Source organism: Genypterus blacodes, unplaced genomic scaffold (genome assembly GCF_046128005.1).
Source record: "Genypterus blacodes isolate CSIRO-AG114 ecotype Tasmania unplaced genomic scaffold, CSIRO-AGI_Gbla_v1 ptg000043l_1, whole genome shotgun sequence".
Lineage (NCBI taxonomy): Eukaryota > Metazoa > Chordata > Actinopteri > Ophidiiformes > Ophidiidae > Genypterus > Genypterus blacodes.
Genome location: NW_027466856.1, coordinates 600,036 through 621,161, shown reverse-complemented (window position 1 = coordinate 621,161; position 21,126 = coordinate 600,036). Strand labels below are relative to the sequence as shown.

The window sequence follows — 21,126 nt, the reverse complement described above, 5'->3', positions numbered from 1 at the left end:
ATCTCAAACTCTTGGAACTCTTGAAACTGCCGAAACACGCTTCTGCTCGAGACTCTTCTGAAGTTGTTGAAAGCTAATCTCACGAGCGGACAGGAAATGCCTCGGATAGAGTTTTTAAAGTGGCGACTTGGTAGCTACGGTCGTCTGTAAGCATGCCGAGATCACACCTGATGTACCTGGTGGGGTTTGTGGCGCGTGTGTGTGTGTGTGTGTGTGAGAGTGTGTGGAACATGCGTCAGAAAACAAAAGCAGGAGAGGAAAGAACAGAAGACATGCATACTTCTTTTAGAAAAAGCACGTTCGGTGCCTCGTGTTGCTGGCAGTGTTCTATTTGAAATATGTACATGTTAAATGATGACTTTACATATTTAATCGTGTATAAATACCTCTGTATAAATGGACTTTATACATCTAAATCAGACACTCGCATGGGGCTGGGGGAAATTCCAAAACGGAATGGAAGAAAGTCTACAGTTTATTTTTTTGTCCCGTTGCATATTCAGTCTCTTTCTTAGACCCTGAGTCAAGCTTGAGAAGAAGACCGCCAGTCAGTGTGGAAGGGGGCAGGCAGGCGGGCCGCGGGCGATAGGGTGGGGCGGGCAGGCAGGCAGGGCGACGGGGAAGGCCTACTTTCCCGGAAGCCCGGGGTCTGAAACTGGCCTGTGGAGTCCCAACATTCCTGAGCCGCTGGGCGAGGCGTCGGGCAGCGAGGCTTGTCGGCCCGGCGGGTAGAGGGACCTGGGCGGCTGCCGGTGCTGCGCTAGACAGTCCGCGTTGTTTTGTTTGTGTCTCTGCTTGGCGTCCGTTTCCCTCTCCAGCAGTCCGCCGAAGCTCCCGTCCGGAAGAGTCTCTGTGCGGAGAGGGACCGGGGGGGATTCTTTGGATTGGTTCTGTGCCGTTTCTGGGCCAGGGCTCTGCAGAGGAGACGGAACCGGTGGGTGTGGGTGAACTATTTGGCACAGAGGCTGAGGACAGAGCCATCAAATGTAAGAGTCAGTGTCTGGCGTACCTGCGCTTGAGGCGGCAAAGGGCCCAGGCTGAGATCCGCCTGGGCAGCAGACAACGGCTGGACCCTGATGGCCGGCCTGTGGTACTCCGGGCTGGAGGTGACGGTGCTGTAGGCCGGCGGACCTGTGGTGGTTTGCCTCTGGAGGAGCTGCAGGATGGCCTGGATATCTGACGTCATCTGGGACTCCAGTCTGAGGCCAAAGATGTACATGAGTGACATCATGGTGATCATCTGATAATCAAACTGACCATCAACATGAACGATTCCTATGTTTCAGCACAGAAATGTACAAATGTATAGGAGTGATCTCGGTCAAACAAATGTTAATGTGGTTGGATGTCAGTACTGATATCCAACACTAGAGGGAGACTCTAGTGTTGGATGTTATGCATGTTATGTTATATGCATGTTAATTGGAGCATGTGATGCAGGACAAAAATGCATAAGAAGTGACATGAGAATAGCAACAATCATAATATCAAGGAAATATTCAAGGGAACGATGTAGGGCAGTGAAACGACGCAGCATTGTGATGAATGTGTTTGTGTACATTTACATCACATTTGCATGATGGGATGTGTTCAAGTATCTTCTTACAGGAGAAGCGACCGATTTGAATATGTGTGTGAGCTACAGTCAAGCTACGGAAAGAAGTAGAAACAGCCCTGCACCTTAAATATGAGTATGTGTAACGAGTCATGAGTGTGTACACTCATATCACATAAATGCATTATGTGATAATTACTTTATGATGAGGTGAAGCTTTAGTTCTGGTTGTGAGTTTTCATCTCAAAGTGCTGCAGAGTGCCGACGCTGTGGCAGCTGTCAGTACCAAACTCCTGCATTGAGTGATATCACCGTGTGCATGGAGTTGCATCATGGCTTGAATGACTGAGCAGGTGCATCACTTAACTTTCCCTCAGTGATAAAGACAGGAAAATGTGTGTGTGTGTGTGTGTGTGCGCGTTTGTGTGTGTGTGTGTGTGTGTGTGTGTGTGTGTGTGTGTGTGCGGGTGTGTGTGTGTGTGTCCCTCCGCTGCCCGCCTGCTCTTTAGAGGACAATCAGTGCAAATAAAGACTTTGGCAAGAGCCCCTTTCAGTGGAATTAAGGGTGACAGTGCAGCGGCCCTATAAACAGTGGAGATCAGGCGAGGAGAATTGATCCCCCGCTTCCGCCAGGGAACAATTCTTGACATCAGCGTCCACGGAAGCTAATGAATTCATTTTCCTTTTCGTTTTACCATAAATGTACCAACTTCTCCGTGACACCCACCACCGCAACCCCTCAGCGCTGACGTCAAGAGGCTTCGCAAACGTGTCTGCGTCTCGTGGCCTCACGCTATAAATAGAGCGCCCCTGACTGTCTGCCTCCCCCACATCTGTATCGGCGCTCCAGCTCGGCGTCACGCGGCTCCGCTCTCTGCGCCGGAGGAGCCTCGTTAAAATTTCAGTGAAACTTTGTTTGTGATTAGAGGCGGAATCATTTGGTTAGTGGCGCTCTGATGCGAGTTGGCAGTCTGAGTTCTAGCTTTCCCCCCCTTGTTACAGGTTGTGGGTTCACGCGGCCTACACCAGGCCTTGGAGATCTTTGCCCCCTTGCGCACCTGTTGAGGTGCTGCTGCAGCAGGTCCAGCCGCTGCTCCACCTCGCCGTAGGTGAGGTCGGTGTCACTGTCTTCCTCCCCAGCCGGCGTCCCCTGGCACTGGGCCGGCTCCTCCGCAGCCTCGCTGGGACGCTGACACACCCACTCCTCTGCATGCAGATCTGCAGGGAGAGATGTGTGCAAACAAACAAAAACACACACACACACACACACACACACACATAATGATCTGTATTATTAGAACACTGCCTCTGAGGAACAATCTTCAGATATTGTGCATACTCATCACCTCGCTTCATCCCTCCATCCCTCTTAACCTCCTCATCCCTTCATCACACACATCCAAAGATCTTCACCCCTCCTTTCACCATGTATGTATCATCCACTCATCCTGTCATGCCCAGACCTTCATTTCCTCTCCTTCCTCCACCCCCCCCTTCACCCTGCTCATCCCATTATCCTCATCCCTCTCTTCCTTCCAATCCTTCATCCCTTTACTCCACACATCCCATCATCACCCTCCTCTTTCACATCCACCTCTCATCGTCCTCACCACTCTCTTCCCCCCCCCATCACCTACCCATTTATCGCACACATCCCATTATCGTCCTCCCTCCTTTAATCATCATCCACCTCTTTAACCTGCTCTTCCCATCATCATCATCATCCCTCCCTTCACCCTCATCACCCAGCCCCGTACCACACTCATCCCATCATTCCAGTTGATGCATCCTCTTCCCCTCTCTCCCCTCTCTCCTCGCTCTCCTTCAGTTATCGTCTCAGACTCGTACGATATGAAACATTTCATTAGTCGTTGTTGTGATGTTGCTTGGTCTGTGCAAGTGAACCCAATTACAGGTCATGACTGTAAAATCAACACGCTCACTCAGTTCCTCCCTGTCAGATCTGATGGTGCTGAGTCAAACGCGCCTGCAGCGAAGATCCTTTCATCAATAGTGAAGCGTTAGTGTTTGTCTGCGAGAGGCTTTGTTCAAACTCAAACTTAAACTGGCTTCATTAGGTCAAAGCTACAGAGGCCTAACTGGACCCTGAGTGTGTTTACTACACACTGAGCTGCAGTCAGACAGCTCAAGTGAGGATTCTGTCCATGTGTGCGTACGTATCTGTTTACCTTTGATTTCATGTCTACATTCACGATCCGACGATCCGATCTCTCCTGTAAATGACCCGGCTGGCTGGATGTTAATCCTCTTACGACGCATTACTGAGCGAGCTTTAGGTTCCATCCTAATAACACATAATCCCTATTTGGATTTTCAATAGGTGTGGTATGCCACTGCTGGAGCTTACAGATATCGAGGTTTTTCTAAATTAACTTCTGAGCCAATAACCCTTTTCAGAGGAACTTTTGAGGAAAAGCCTGCAGCTTAAGAGGAACAAAAGCGCTGAGTGAAAAAAAACGTTTTGGTAGCTGTAATTGGAAGAATGAATGTCTCCCCCGCACAGCAATATTATTTTGGTATGAATCGCGGCTTTAGATTATGTTGTTGTTAAAGTTAGGAGGTAAAACAAGAGAAAAGTAGCTTAGTGCTGCTCAAAATAAAAAGAGTAAAAATAGAAATTCTAGCTGACGTGGTTGGGGGTCATCCTCACCTTTATACGACTGGCTCTGCGCTCCATCTCCCGCCTGTGTGTCTGATGTGCTGCTATGCCCGAGGCCCAAGCTGTGATCTCTCACCACCGGGTACCCCAGCACACCAGAGCACAGCGGCCTCTGCTCCTCTTCCTCCTCCCTGCCTTCCTCCTCCTCCTCTTCCTCCTCCTCTCTTGTCTCCGTCGAGTCCCTCTCCCTGCGGTCCTCGGCCGGCCTCTCCAGCTTGGTGTTGCAGCACGTGGCCGCCAGCTCCTGGCTGTGGGCGCCTGGAAGGGGGGGGGCGGGGGGAGAATGGTAATCAGGAAATCTGCTGGGGGAACAATGACTGCGACTGAGACGCCCTCGGGGGAGGTGCCTCATTAACTCTGGCAACAGGTGGCAGAGTGTTTTGCTTTGGAGTTGAGGTGAGGTCAAACATTACGAATGGAAAAATTTAGCTGTGAGCTGTTTCGGTTCTCAAAAGACATCTACCTCTGCCTTATGATGCAATATATTAGAGCAATGGTGTCCCCCGAGGAGAACAGGGCTTGTGGATGCGATGTCTCTTTGCGGTTCACTATGCAGATGTCGGATTTTGGAGCTTTCACCACGACTAAAAATTCTCAAAGCCCTGCAGGCAGGACATGCTGTCTGCGAAAAGGAGTGTTAGGTACATTCTCTGTCCTCGCTTGTGTTATATTGGGAGATGGTGATACTGTATTCTGAGGGCCTGTAACCATGGTGACCAATTAGATTTGGCTGAATCGGAGCCGAACTGCTGAGTGGCACTGTGTGGAGGCTCCGTCGTCTCCAAGTCCCAACTCTCTTTCAAAATACATGGGGCCTCGTCTGCACCTCTTGTGCTGTTAAGATGCGACGAGCCTAAAAAACCGCCGTGAATTGCACAAGAGAGAGTGTGTGTGTGTGTGTGGACTTATGGCACCTCACATTACAGAGTTTTCATTATGCAACTCACATTGCTACCAGGAGGCCCGATAGCATTGTCTTGCTATTAACTACTGCTCATGAGATTTCCTAAGAAAAAGCATTTTCTTCTTTATTATGCATAAGTAAGAGCCTCTGTTACTGTCTTAGTGAAAAGGGATTTAGACCCTCTGCATCTTCAAAAAGGTAAATACATCGCAGGCACATCCTGGTGCACACAAACAATTATCTGTAGTATTAAACATAGGAGTGAGAGTTGATCATATGTGATTGTGCATTTGCTTATGGAGGTAAAACTTTACATCAAGTGAAATATAGAATTAAGTGCACAAAGAACTGTATGTACATCAGTGATCAAGGGACCTGAGCACAGGGGAGGGTTAGAACACTGTACCACAAATACTCAATACTTACAAATATCAATACTTTTTACAGTGCTGGTTGTAAAAACAATGTTAAATAAATGTTCTTACAGATTCATTACAGCACTTAAACAGTAGCCATTTTGCTTTTGTCTCAGTCTGACCTGTGGATGACTTCCTGCGGTAGGACACCCGTCTCCGACATGTTAAGTCGTCTGTGCTGGAATTGGTTGCTTGTGCGCCGTTTGTCTGCAAAGCAAGAGGGAACGAGAAAAGAGCCAGTCTGAGTCCCGGAGCAGGGAAATGAATTGAAGCCACACGTTCCCTATTAGAACCAACATTTATCTCATTACACGGCCTGTTGATTTGTTTCCCTTTGCGTTTTACTTTCCCGATTGTTGCGCTCCACATTCAATTGTATCTAAGTGCACTCGCTGCTCTCTCAAAAAAAAAGACAAATAAAGCAAACATGGACTTCTATGGATTCCTAATCAGATCATGCCACAGACCACAAGCAAATTCAAACGGCGCTCAATTCATCTTAATTACAGCCTACATGATGTCCTCTGTCGGTAATCTCCACCCCACCCGCAGTGCTTAACCAATACTGACTGTCTCATTCTTGTCTGCCAGTAAAAGCCCGATTATAGTAAAAGGCTGAAATTAGCCATCAATCTTTCATTCATGCAACCATTTACGGATACGCAGAAGACCCGAGGAGAGTTAATATAAAGCAGATCTTTAAAAAAAGCATTCATCCTTAGGATAACAGACGAGACTTCAGCTAATGGTCCCCACGCGAACCCATGTTGCAGTACGGCGGCAGTAACAAGATTAATGTTGAATTAGAGCCTTCAATCTCTTTTGAATAGCTGCAGGGAAACATTATTGAGCCCTTTGCAAATAATTGGATTTTGCATTAATTGCTTATCAAATATGGTTCGATCTTCTCAGTTATAATAATCATCAATCATAAAATACCTAAATCACTGATAAACTAAATACCAGAGAAAATACCTTTACTGACTGTGTTCTTGTCAATACTAAAGGTGTAAACAGTTCAAACAACATCTGCACCTCCGCTTGAACAACGTCTTTAAAAGCTCGTGGAGCCAACTGAGATTGCACTGGTAGCTATGGGCAAAGTGCTGCACTCCAATGAAGAAAGATGTTGACATGAGCCAAATCACACTTTACAGGACCGTGGAGAAACCCGGTTGTTCAATCCACAAATTAATGTTGCTACTCTTTGCAATAGAGCGTCCAATTGTGCAAAGTGCAATAACGCAGGAAGAACCCGAGGGTTACATCAAAACAAGCCAACCTCTCCATTTGACCCTTAACAAAAATGCTTAACAATCTCACAAAGAGTAGATTTTGTGCTTTGGGGGAACGGAGTCAAACCTTTTCGTCACGGAGATCAAATGTCAGCTCAAGGTTGGTGAGGAAGTGGTCCGCGAACTCCGGGTACATGTCCAACACCTCCAGGATCTCCTCTCTCTGAATAGTGTGGAGGTCGCAGTAGCTCAGTGCTCGCACATCTGCACAGGACTTCCCTGACTTGGAAAACAGGTGGATCATCTCGCCGAAGATGTCGTTCTTACCTGAGGGGAGCAATAGGTAAGTAGTGAGCAATAGATGGAAAGCAACCACCTCGTTCTGTCTAATTCAAGCGTTCCTCTGACTGATTATCTATTCTTGGCCATGTTCTTGTGGACGCCCACAGACAAGAAATAACCAAGCTGTACCACTGTTGTTTCATTCAGATTCTGGTGGAACGCGCAATTATACAGAAGGTGGTACAGTATGTGATGACCTACAAATGAGACGGGCCACCTGGCATCGAGCTTTAGAATGTAAAACAGGCTAAAGGGCATCACAGTCATCTATAAAAGGATTTACACGATGTGGCTCCGTCTGAATGGAAGTCGAGTCCAAACATGCCTTTCTGTCTTTAGTCGAAATGACCTCCATGGAATTGTTGAGGTGTTTACCACGTTCGCTGAGGCTCTTTGGTCACATGCTAACCCTAACAGTGAAGGCAACAGAACTTTAATGGTAGAGTATTTCTCTATCATATGGAAGCGCTGAAGACAAGGCCACGTTGAAGTTGATGCGGTCGAGTTCTCTTGGATTAATGTGCTGAGTTGCTACGTGACAACGTGACTCCACTGCACGTTGGTTCTTACTCGCCACAACCCCAATGCGTCTTTTGTCCCTTTCTCCAGACCTAATCAGCGACTCATGACGAGAAGAATCGATATGGAAATGAATGAAAGATTAAGTCGGATGCACCTGTCTGTGGCTTAGATGATTGGGAGAGAGACGGAGGCAGAGAACGAGAGAGACAGAGAGCAAGAGAGAGAGAGAGATTTCATCTGATTACATTTGGAAGCCGTCCATAATGCCATGCGACTGGCTGGCTGCTATCATCAAGCACTCCATCATGCAACAGTGACAGCCGCCGAGCAGAACAAACCAAACCATCCTATCAAACTCTGCTTCCCTCTCTTCTCTCTTGCTCTTTCCTTCACTCACAAACCTGTCTCCCTCTTCTCGTCCTCTTCTCCTCCTGCTTTCCATCCCCTCCCTCTCTCTATCGTCATACGTTTCTATTATTTGAAAGCTATCACGCCCCTCCCCACCCAGTGTTTTTTTCCATCAACCACTATCCTCACTTACCCTCATCCCATCATGTGTCCTCCCCCTCTCCTCTGTACTCTCCCCTCATTTGAGGGACAACGGAGAGGCGGCAGCAATCACAATTTCCTTTGAAGTAAGATATTAGAGCCCAACAGGGATCTGAGCTGCCAGCCGAGCCGCGTCACAGCAGAATGGAGACGTCTTCATTTAGTCGCCCCACCTAAAGCTCACCAGCAAACTCATTAACTACCTTCGTCCTCATACCCCCAACCTCCCACTCACTCGTGTTTGCAAGCGGCAGAAGGTACTCTTAATGCAAGGCTGAGCTCGATGCGTGGTGCCAAGCAAGAGCGCGAGCAGGACGTCTGGCACCTTCACACCAACGTCTGTGCCCATCAAGAATGATTAGCAATTAAATGGAAAATTGGACTTCTGTGTAAAGATGTGTATACAAGCAGTCTCCGTTTTAAATGATTTGTTCTGTCAGCAGTAATATGCAGTGTTCAATGTAGGTTTAAGGATGCAGACACAGGGAGTGTTGGCTTCATTAGCCACTTTTACATGCACACAGGAGCCTAAGGTCTGTAATTCATCTTACATTTTAGCATCTCTGGCAAACTTAATATTTCATGATATCCATCTATTCTCAGACATTTATCATGTTCAAAAGTGTGACATCTTCCTCTCGAGTTCAGTCACATCTAGAGTGAAGAGTAAAGAGTTTAGTTGCTACTCCAACTTTGACTAACCATTAGCTACCTCACTAGCTAGCTAAATGTGAAATTACACACAGTAGTCACACAACTTATGTTCTGAAGACAAACTGATTTAAATAAATGAGGTTATTTATTTATTTGTTAAAGACTAGTGAGTATTGACTCACAGGGACCCTGTCAGTTTACAGTAGACCTACCTAGGATGGCCACCACCACATCATCCTTGAGTATTTCGATAGAGCCGCGAGAAACAAAGTAAAGCGCTGTCAGCACGTCTCCAGAGTGGACCAGGGTGTCTCCTGGGGGGGCGTGGGTGGTCTTGAACCTCATGGCCAGAGCCCGGAGGCATCCCTTGGTGGCTCCACGGAACGCCTTGCAGCCTTGGAGGAGGTTCTTGTTGAGGTGGAGGCAGATATCTGCCTGCAGGCACTCTGGGAAACCCTTCAGGACCTAAGTGTGAAACACGAGCCACAGCAGGCACAATCACAGTGAGACGGGAGGCAGGCGCGGAGCTTTCAAGCCGTTCTGTGGTTTAATTCGCTAAACTTTACATATTTTTGGTGAGGTTTGATTTGAGGCAAATTTATTTGCAAGTCAAATTGACAGAATTTCCAGAGATATTTGACACAATTGCCACTTGTTTTCTTTCCTTCTTCTCAAAACTCATAAGCTGCAGTAGAAACAGCCTGCACAATTGACTGTTTATCTGAGTGTATCTGGCAGCTTCACACGAGAGACGAGACAGAACACTAAGGGAGGGAGCAGCAGCTGCAGAGGATGACACCACACTAACAACACATATTTGATGTTTGATTGTGATCCATGTACGTCAGTGCTAAACCTGCTCTGTGATCCTCATTTATCTACAACAAGCAAACATTCCACCATACCTTCACTTTTACCCAAAATCTGCTGTATAACGTCAATAGACAAGACAGGTAAATACAACAAATACTCATACTATCATACCATCCAAATTACTTAGCAGGATAGTTTGTTTAAAACATGTAACATAAACTTTAACTACAATTATATTTAACATTGATTAGAAGCTTTTGAATGCGTATAAATGGACTTACTGTGCATAGTACACTTACCCTTCATAGACAAAGAGTGACAGTGACCATTGACAAAGCTACTAATGCTCCCTGGACAATGTAAACTGACTGTAAATAAGGACCACAGTTTTGCTTTTAAACATTAACATTAACAGATACTGGGGGAGAGGAGGGGAGCTTCACGGACACATAAGGGAGAGTAAAAACAAGAAATGAAGTCTTCTCCTTTGTTGTTTTCATATATACACGACATACTAATGACACGCCTGAGCTGCTTTTCTGGCTCTGACAGGCTTTAGGGCACTCGATAGACCAAAAACTGATCAGTAGCTTTGGAAAGGAAAGATTGAACAACATTTGGCAAACGCAGGTGCCACCGCCGAGCGTTCAGCCAAGCCTCCCACAGTGGGAGGGAAACCTGGCAGTGCCCGACGAGGCTGTGCCCACTCGCACAGGCGTGATTCACTCTGTCTCTGGTACCAGATGAATGTCACGGGGTTGCGTTTGAATATACAGATTTCATGCAAAACCAACCTTGATGCAGGCCACATGCAAGTCTATGGGCGATAGACAAACATGGCCTGCGGAAAGCATTCAGTGTTAGGCAGCGTCTGGACTAAGTGGCATGCACTGAGGGGGAAATCTCTGCAGTATGGGTGCGTGTTCGTGTACAGGATGATAATGTGAGATAGTGAGGTAGCTCGCCCTTAAACAACATGCATGTTTGGACCATAAGGAAACACCCGTATGTATTGAGACCTTAAAGGACCATGAAGCGAAGGGCTACAGCTCTAAGCATTCCACTACTACTATCAGACACAGCTAGATGTTCTACAACGGAGGGACATTCATATCAACATCAGTTCTGTCAACACATGTACCTCCTGCTCTTACCAGAGTGTTGGGGTCATTCCATTTGACATGAGGCAGACATGGAAAAGACAAACTTATATAAGTACCATGAACAGTAGGGGAGGGGGCAGGTATGCAAGAGCAGTAACAGAGGCTTTCCTTTAATTGCACAGTATAATCGTGATGAAAATATTATACTATGCCAACAATGAAGCAAGATTGCCCCAAAGTTGAAGTGGCAAGAGCATTTTTTTGGAAGCAGGATAGTAGAAATTCAGCAACAAGAACAAATGAAATATACTGGAAGAGAAAAAGCAACAGCAAAACACGAAGTTCAACCAATCATTTGACATTGTAAAAACACAAACTAGAGGCTTGCCAAATAACACAAGCTGGCCTACACACACAACCTCTCTTACCATGTTCATGTCGATCCCGTTGGTGTACGTCCAGGCGTGTTGGAAGTACTCCTCCAGCCTTTGCCTCAGCGGATTGGGAATCTGATGGAAGCGGATGAATTCCTTGACCCGCAGCATCTGGAGGTGGTACCTGGCCGTGCCCGAGTACAACCTCTGGATGATGGCCGACACATTTCCGAAGATACTGGCGTACATCAGAGCTGGGAGAGAAGTGTAGGTCTGTTTAGCCTCTTGGTACTGACTGACCTTCCTCAACCGTGATTACAAAAACGGTTCAATTGTACGTCGAAATAAGACTACTGTGAAGAAGATGTCACTCACATCCAATGAGCATGACGCAGATGGAGAAGATCTTCTCAGAGTTGGTGTTAGGCGACACATTCCCAAAGCCCACGCTGGTCAAACTACTGAAGGTGAAGTAGAGTGCTGTGACGTACTTGTCCTTGATGGAGGGGCCCGAGCTGGGGTCACTGTAGTTGTACTTTTTCCCTGTAATAAAATCAAGAACACATGCAGAGATGAAACAGTGATGGAAGGTAGTCTTCAGCATCACTTTGGCATCCGACAACAATTAAAACCTCACCTATGGACACGCCCAGGTTATCCAGCCATCCGATCTTGTGCTCCAGGTATGGCTTTTCCACATTGCCGATGGCGTACCAGATGCAGGCCAACCAGTGGGCGATGAGGGCAAAGATACACATGAGCAGCATCAGGACTGCAGCGCCGTACTCTGAATAGCGGTCCAGCTTGCGGGCGACACGTACCAGCCGCAGGAGGCGGGCTGTCTTCAGTAGACCAATCAGAGTGGTGGTCTAGGGTTGAAAACAAGCAAAATGATGCTGGACTATCTGTTGCAAAGTACACATTTGTCACTTCAGGTTGTGTTGCATATACTGTACATTGACAACATGTCAATCAAACGAGGTGAACAAGATGTTTATCATCTCCTCCCATCGCGAGTAAAGTCAAGTCAAATGTATTTCTATAGCCAAATATCACATACAACGTCTCAAAGGACTTTACAGGCCCACAACATCAGGAAATTCCCAACCCCGCCCAAAGCTTTCAGGAAGAAGAGGAAAAACTCCTGAGAAAACCTTAGTTTTACAGAAAAAGGAAGAACGCTTAGGAGAGGCAATTCCAAGAAATTGCCCCTTCACGAACGGCCGGATGTGCGATACGAACAATTGTTTGAGTCCAAAACATGTTGTGTATGTAAAAACATTGAGGCGCGGAAGATCATTATACTGCTTTTGAAAAACATTTATCTATCATTTATCTCCCAGCCTCCTGGCATCACAGATTGTTTTTCAAAGTTGCAAATTTGTTATCTACCAGTTTTCCATCTACCACTCAAACACAGCATGTAGTGTTGTCATAATAGCTTGCAGATCTGGCAACAATGAACTGTGCAAATCCCTCTTTATCTGTATTGACAACATGCCTTGGTGAGCTACTAGTGGATCACAAGCTAGTGGTTGGCATAGAAACACACACCCGCCAGTGTCTTCCTGATGTAAACAGATCTTATATCACGTTGTCTCACTGTCAACACAACTAAACAAATGCTGATCTAATGGAATCATCTTATCCATACATTGTGTGTCCGACTTTTATGTTGTGCGGTATCTGTACACGTTCTGATGCACGACAGATTCATTGCACAGTGACAAGCAGGTTTATGGATGAGCGTCGTAATTTGTTTTTAGGATTGACATTTCTGTTGGACACAGTTGGAATTTGTTGCAAGCTGTCTTTGCTTGTAAAGTGTGACACATTAGCTGTGCACATTTCACACACTCCCTGTCACACTCCCTGTTTTCGATCTGAACTGGCTCAGGGTTCAGTTAATGAGGGAGAGGATTTTTTTACACTGAAACATTCATTAAATACCAACTGAACACTAAAAGAAGCAAAATGCTAAAATGGCCCCAAAGAGAAGCAAACCAAATGGATGCCAGGGGAGAGCAAATGACTGACAACAGCTTATAAAGCTCATCAGTCAATCAGTCCAGGTGAGTCTCATCTCCCTGACAATCCATACGAGCTGCGGACTTGGCGGTGCCTCAGGGAGCCCAGGGAGCCTGCAGACAGCGTTGTCACACACCGGACAAAGATTTAATCACAGTTGTTTACTTTTGTCTTCCCAGAGTCGGCGTCTTTAGGAGCTGTAAGGTGATTCATCCATTTGTTACTGATGCAACACCTCTGTGTGCTGCATATGATGATGGAGAAATCTGCTCGAAAAAGCCAAAATACGTGGCGGCTTTGCTAACTCACAGCCAGTCAGTGGGAAGAAACACACACACACATGCACACACACACACACACACACACACACACACACACACACACACACTAACAAACAGCCTCTCAGTATGCGTACCCACATACTTACAGTGGACACAGTTAAAGACAAGTGTGCGTGCAATGTACACACTCTGCCTTCTGCTCTGTTTAATTCAAAGCACTTTAATCCTCCGTCTCCATTTTGTAGCCTGACTAAATAAGCGAAGGGGAGGCGGGCAGACGGGAGCAGCATACTGCAGCCATAACGCAAGTCCTGATTTATTAGTGTCACACAATCTGTAAACACGATAAGTGAGACTTAGGAAATGCTAATAGGTCCTTCCACTCCCTATCGTGCCTGACAATTATCCTAATATCCTTGGGGAAACCATTACCCGCTGCTTCCTACAGTAATTTGCGATTCCTTGTGTCTATACTTGCTTATTTAGGCAAACCCCTCATTTACAGGTGAGCGTAAGTATGACACAGCTTAGTCCAGGTATTAAAAGCCACGAGGGGGAAGCAGAAGTGTGTGGGTGGAGGATGAGTTATGAACTAGTATGCGGCTCTGTCATTGTGAGGAAGAGTCCTGTAGCCTCTTCTGATGGGTCCATTAAATAGCCTCCATCCTTCCGATTTCACCCTAAATCACTGCGATCATTCATGACGGTGCATCCTGCCCCTGCGTCCTTTCACTGACAACCAAGCGCTCGGTGGATGAATCATATAGGAAGAGATGAGCCTTAATCTGCCAGTGATCACAGTCTGTGAGCAATCAGAGCCTGAGGTGTAGCTGCTGACTACCAGGCCTGCAAAGATGACAGAGCACATGTGCTGTCAGAAGGCTGTAGAACACAGCCCTCACAGCACAGCGTTGATTAAAATCTGGGCTTATAGTTAAATTGGAGCTTCCATTAGTGACCAGCTGTGCAAAACACAGCAGCCAAACCCATCCTGCCAGGCCACGTGCTCCTGCGGCCACTTCAACAAACACAAAGAGTCTGAAAAAGTTGTGAATAACTTTAGCAGACCTTTGGCCACAAGCCAATTATCGCATCAACCCAAGCAGACAAGTTCGTATTGGCTAAATCGCAACATAATGCTAACCGTCGTGTAACTTTAACTAGCTAGGGGCCAGTGGGTGTGGCCAATATGGATGGACCCCATGAATCCTGGGAAGAAAGTATTCTGTTTCTGTGACACTGGCCTCCAAAGCTATCTGTGAAATTGTAAAAATAAAAGGCAATTACTGCGCCACCATCTGGTCAACAGATAACCAAAACCTAATGGCTTCTTCACTGAATCATCTCCAACCTGCCTGCCAAGTTTCACTGGACTCAGTCGATGCCATTTTGAGATCAAAACATAAACTCCTCGCTGCAGATAATGAATGCAGGGGTCTGGGGTCAAAGGTCTTGTTCATGAACAGTTGGTTAGCCCAGAAATTTTGCATAGGAAAAGGCTTAAGTTACCTTCCCATTAAAAAATAGAACTCTCTGATAGTTTTGTGTCTCTTCCAGCTCAGCTCCGGCGGGTAAAAGTGACTTTGAGGGTGCTGCTTGCTACAGAAACTCTTTCTTCTTTGTATAGCACAGCCTCTGCCACAGTAGTGTAGCATAATGCTGGAGTGCCTCTCTGTCTGCTTCAATCAATGACAAATCAATGCATATTTTACCCTTGGACAAGACAAGGAAAGTTTGAATGTCAGAAATAAACTGAATTGAAAGAAACTGATTCAATTAGCATGAAAATGTGTGTTGTTACTTTGAGCTTTGAAAGTTCATTAGATATGATTCTTGGAACAGCTTTGTACAAACGGATATGTGCATAATGTGCCGATTTGTAGATTGCTCATGTGCAAATATCTGCCCTCCCTCACATTTTAATCCTGGTTCTAAAATTCTAAAAAACACACCTGCAAGACTCGACTTCACATGTGAATGTTGAATTGGAGTAGATGTAGAAAAACAAGGCGTACAACCTTGCCTTTTCATAATAGACGATATGTAAATGATCAGGATGGTAAATGACTCCTCCAGGTAAATTTGGATCCACATAATTTGTTTTCACTTTGCAGCGGCAGTCTTCTCCTGCACACAGTCGGAATCAAAAAGAATCCCTTTGGGGAGACTTCAAGCTGTCCTGTTTTTAATGACATCAGCAGAAAAAAACATAAAACTTTACATGTCGGGGAACTTTGTTTCCAGGCAACAAAAGTGCAGACGATTATTTCTAAAAATAGCTCTTGTCTGTGCACAAAGAACTAAATCTGTATCATGCTGTGTTATTTTCATTTTCTTTGCACACCAAAAACAAAACATTTGTTTCTCCGCCAGTCATTTCGACACTGCTGTGGATGCGACCTGTAACAGGAACACATCCTGCCATTCACGTAGCTGCATGGCAAGGCCGCCATGTTGCTCAAACATCCGCTCGTTTGGCTGCAGCTGCCACTCACTGCCAAACCTCGAGCACCGAGTGACCTCACAGGCCATCATGCCTAATGGTCAATAACAAACCAACACGCCGGCATAGCGATGTTCTGCTTTTGCATTGAGATTCACAAATGCAAGAAGCTAAGTGTTCCTGCAAACCTCCGTGTTGAGTTCTTGTCTGCAGCTCCCTCCCCTCTATGAGCCTTAGATATATTTCTAATCAATCTTCCCCATGCATACAAGAACAACGAGGCCTGAAGCCAAAGTGGTTTGGGAGGCTGAGACCTGTTATCTGATTTTGTGTGCCGAAGGTCTTCCAGTCTGGCTCTAAAAAAGAGACGGAGCGAAGGGGAGCAGATCTAATCGCCAATCTTCAGATGGGGTGCGATGTCTAAACATTCGAGAACACAAAGACAATCTGCATCATCTCACCTCGTCAGATCCTGAGCCGAATATGAGCAGGTCGAAGGGGATGGCGGCCACCATGTCGATGAGGAACCAGCCTTTGAAGTAATGGATGGCAATCTTGCCTGGGTGGCTGACCACCTCCTCGTTGGCGTTGACGTAGGTGGTCCTGAAGTTGATGAGGATGTCCACGAGGAACATGATGTCAACGATCAGGTCCACCACGTTGAGCGGCGAGCAGGAGTAGCCACACTCGCGCCGCCTCTGCTCCTCGATGTCATTGAGCAAGAAGGCGGCTGAGTAGGGCGTGAAGATGGCCGTGTAGATGACCAGCAGCAGGATAAGCCAGTCCCACACCGCTTTGAAGGGGCTGTAGTGGAGGATGGTCCACTTGTCCATACGTGGGGTGTGGAGTTTGTACTCTGGTAGCACATCTGCACCCAGCGAGAGAACCTAGACAGGTGGACAGGAAATACATCAAGTTAAGGCCTTGCTTGAAGGATAAATGTAAATTCTGTACTACATAAAAGAGAGCAGGGGTAGTATACAAACAGGAAGGAAAAGCAAATACATCTAAATGCTGTTAATCCTTTGGGGTTAAATGATGTAAATATGGCATTTGCTACAAGCACGCGAGCTCATTATGCATGTCATCGCCTTTATGTTTAGGACATGGGCATGCAAAACAACATTTCAAAAGGTCACTTTTGTCAGGCTGTAATGAGTACATACTGTACCATTTAATGCAGTTCAGCACATGGTATCACCAAAGGAAAAGCTTGGGCGCTCACGTTACATGCAGCGTAAAACCCACCACAAGCGATCACTCATGCAGCAAGTGAAGGATGAGACACAAGAGGAAACCGCCTCAAGCCGAGTCATTTGCATTTCTAACTACGCATAAAACAATTTGCACACCATGGCGCTGCTTTATATCAGTGAATCTGTCTCATAACCTTGACAAAATCCAAACTTTATACTTGCTGCTGTTGCAATGAAAACTATTATTCCTGTCGCTCTTTGGCATTGTAAATCCAGGGTATAATGCGTTCCCGGAAGTCGCCTTGTGACTGTCATTATCGCTGTTATTGCATTCGCCTTACACACCTGAATAGCTTTTAACATCTATATTACAGTGGAGTCATGGACCACTTTGAATAAGTGTCTCAATGACACTGAGGTAATTATAGGTGCGGGAAACGGATGTATCTGCTCATCGCAGTGTCTGACACTTCCTGAGCCAAGAACAAGACTCGCCGCTGATTATTGCTGATCCAAGGAGGGAATGAATGCACAGGGAGAGGAGAAGAGCCCAAGCGGCAAGGGCAGAGCGGCGAAAGACGATGAGAGGAGAAGAGGGCCTTAATAATCCGGCTTTGCCATCCCTTGCCTTATCGCTGTCACCTTCATAACCCCTGCGATTGAGCAAAGAGAAAGGGTTGTTGCGTAGCAGAAGAAGTCTGAGGAGTTAATAATTAAACCCCGTTATTAGAAACTCACCCCGCCCCTTGTGAGAGGCAGGGGTCAAACGTCGTTACCTCTTAGGGGAGATAACCGTTCTGATCGATCCTCCAACCAAAGGACAGGCACAGAAAATGCCATCTATAATTCATTAGTGTCCACTTCATTCATTGTTTCCTTCAAACTCCTGCGTGGATTTTCCAATTCCTGAATGCTGAGGAAAAGCACATACATCTCTGAAATCTCTGAATCTGCGGTGTTCTCTTATCTATGTGTATCTATGTCATTCATTTTATGATCGAAACAACCACAAACATGGTAAAGAACATTTTATCAGCTCTCAGCATGTGTTGATAACGTTGCTGCAGGATTTGGATTAAAGTGTTGTGGACAATCTGTTCCTAAATAAAAGATCCCTTCTTAATTATTTAACCTACCTACTGTAGCTGCCGGCGCTTGGTGCAAACTCTCTCTCTCTTTGTGGGATAATTGAAGGCTCATTCTCTCTCTGGCGTGAGTTCAAACACGATGCAAATGAGCATTAGCTTTTTCCCCTTCTCCGGTTCTTTTTGGTCTCCGCCGCCAAGCCCGGGTATTATTTCTAAGACCAGAGTGTTGTTTCATGTTTCTGAGGCTAATCATGTGCCTTCCTGCGTAACATGTCACTTGACATTAACATTGATTTGATGTTCATGAAGTGGAATCAACCCAGTCAGGGTTTCTTTACTTCAAAGCCAAGACACGGGACAGTATATAAAACTACTGTAGCTAATATAAAATCATTTAACATGTAAGCAACATTGAGTGAGCAGGGAGTCCAGTTTGCATGCGTCTGCTGGGAGCCTTAAGACATCCAACGCCGTGACAGAGAGAGAGAGAGAGAGAGAGAGAGAGAGAGAGAGAGAGAGAGAGAGAGAGAGAATGTATACTGGAGCCTTGATCGTGGCTTCAAACAGACTCGGTGGAGAGGAGGAGGGCTGGTAACCAGACATCTGCTGCTGCATTGTGTTCTTCACAGTGGGCCGTCAGGAGTATTGTTAAACTGCTGAGAACCGAGGACGCAGTGCAAACCCCCTCATGTCTTATTTGTCTACTAACTGGGATAATATTGTTTCCCAGCATGAACAAAAACACAAAAAACATATTTTCTGTGCAGGAGGGGAGGTGAAGGAAGCATCTTTTGATAAGTTGGCAGAAACATGGATTTTACAACCAATTGTGGCAAGAAATCCTTGTGGCAAAGCAGAATTCAGTGCTGGAACTCAAAAAAAGATATCTAAGGTGTGAGATCTATGATGCTTAAGGAACACACACACCCTGTTAGCAAGAACTGCACTTATTTCCGACCACGAATTGCTTCCCAGGCAGTCCTCCAGTGGAACTTCATGTTACAACGGCCCATTAAAGCCACATAACAAGCCTGCGCTCTCCTCTGCTTAACAATGTTGTGACTCTACAGTGAACAGAGAGCTCAATGTGTGTGTGTGTGTGTGTGATCTGCTGTGCTTCTCCCCTCCGGCTTTCAGGTGAAGGCGACTCTGCCGAGTATGAACCGGGGTCAATCCCTCTGTCCTCTTATCTGTTACACCATTAGTCGGGGAAAAGCTAAACTGAGACTCAATCAGTGGTCCGGGGCGGCTCCGGTTTACCCCTGGGATACATTAACTTACAGTCTGCCCATCTGAACCAAGCAGAGAAGGTGAGAACAACCTCTAACCCTGGTTGTAACTCTAGAAATGTGGCTGGGGCTGTTGGACGCTGTCTGGCAGAGGTAAGAGTATCTCTGATTATCTGCGGTGAGTGACAGACAGCTCGGGCACTTTAAGCATCAGACCCCTTGAGTTTCAATTAATCATCCGGAGGCTGAACACGGAGGACAGGTGGCAGTTGTGCGGTTCCAGTGTGTGTGTGCGTGCGTGAAATCTGCTGACCCAATCTATGCAAAGCGTGGTGATAGTGAATGATGCTGTGATACTAAAGAATTTTCGATGGCTTTGTCCTTTGTACAGAGTAACAAGGCTTTCCCAAATCTGCGAAGGAGATTCTCACCTGCGTCACTTTGTCGGTGACGTTGTGCGTCCGGTCTTTGACCAAAGGAGCAATGATGGTTTTCTCCGAGGACGGGGGCGAGGGGCACTTCTTCTCATTGTTGGCCTCGGAGAAGTTCAGTGTGATGAGGGGAATCTTGTTGATGGTGCTGTACTTGTTGAGGTTGGAGTCAGAGGTGGAGCCGAGAAGACTTGATTTAATCTGGCTGAGCGGCCCTGAGGAGAAGACAGATGACAGAAATAGAATGTTAATATTGGGACTTGGCGTGCGATGGTTATGGATCTGACACCTGAATAGTAGAGAACAGTCTAGTATTCATTTGCGTTTTTTGTGACATGGGTAGTGAGCATGGAGTGACCTGTAGGTTGGACTGAGTTCAATCACAACACCGAGGATACAACAGATACCGAAACACAAACTCTACACCCTCCGGTTGACCTGTCTAGGATGAACAAGCCTTTGGAAGTCATTCATTAAAAGGTAATGAAGAACACTGTTGGTGAAAGAAAGGAATGATCCAATGCACAATCAAAGAATAAAACCTCACATAGTCCAACCATGTGTCTGTTTTATGGAGTCGGGATGCCTGGAAACTCCTGACATGTACGATCACAGACTGAAGAAATGAACTCCCCAATATCTTGCCGAAGCATTCAACATGTGACAGCAACGACAACACACTGACATGTGGCCCGATGAGGTTGACAAAGGGTGAGAAAGACAATCGCCGATTCAGCTGCGTGAGAGAGGAAGGCTGCACGTGTTTGTTTTCTCTCGCCCTCCTTCTCACACAAAATCATGTACGGTGTGGTTGGTAGTCGAGGACAGGAAACACGAGACAGCTGAGGATGAGAGATTGCATGCGCAGCGTCTGCATGCATGCCACGGTTAAGATACATCACTGCAGTCAAAGGGAAAAGCTGAAGCCATACCCCCAGCCATCCAGGAGCGAGACACTGGCAAGTCAGGAGAGAGAAGAAGGAGGTAAAGGGTACAGTCGAATTATGCGGTAACTGGATTGCATTTCACATAAAGACATTGTATTGGTAAACAGAGCACTTTGGCAGCTCTGTATAAAATGATGATGTGGCTGTATCAGATGACAAATCGATCAATCAGAGCTGACCACAATCGTTCACCGTGGATGTTTTATTACTATATGCATCTTGTGGTTGAGGGAGAGACGTTCGTTGTTGGGTGAGATGCATGCAGCACAAGTAGCGCTACAGATGGAAATGAGCAAACAATCACTGAGACACAGGGTCATGTTCTCTCCCATTCGC

At 46.3% G+C, this 21,126-nt stretch overlaps 1 protein-coding gene across 1 annotated transcript in view; it reads right to left on the bottom strand.

Annotated features, from left to right (window-relative positions):
* Positions 1-626: 626 nt before the first annotated feature.
* Positions 627-21,126, bottom strand: part of LOC142999318 (voltage-gated inwardly rectifying potassium channel KCNH7-like) — a 42,523-nt gene continuing 22,023 nt past the window's right edge. Inside the window, exons 6-18 of the mRNA XM_076148811.1 lie at positions 20,776-20,799; positions 19,844-20,058; positions 16,361-16,786; positions 11,785-12,016; positions 11,523-11,690; positions 11,202-11,401; positions 9,070-9,322; positions 6,918-7,117; positions 5,678-5,762; positions 4,227-4,493; positions 2,614-2,773; positions 1,010-1,199; positions 627-914 (exon numbers count right to left, since the gene is read on the bottom strand). Of these exons, the coding sequence (XP_076004926.1) occupies positions 627-914; positions 1,010-1,199; positions 2,614-2,773; positions 4,227-4,493; positions 5,678-5,762; positions 6,918-7,117; positions 9,070-9,322; positions 11,202-11,401; positions 11,523-11,690; positions 11,785-12,016; positions 16,361-16,786; positions 19,844-20,058; positions 20,776-20,799 (2,708 nt within the window). The remainder of the gene's footprint in view (positions 915-1,009; positions 1,200-2,613; positions 2,774-4,226; positions 4,494-5,677; positions 5,763-6,917; positions 7,118-9,069; positions 9,323-11,201; positions 11,402-11,522; positions 11,691-11,784; positions 12,017-16,360; positions 16,787-19,843; positions 20,059-20,775; positions 20,800-21,126) is intronic.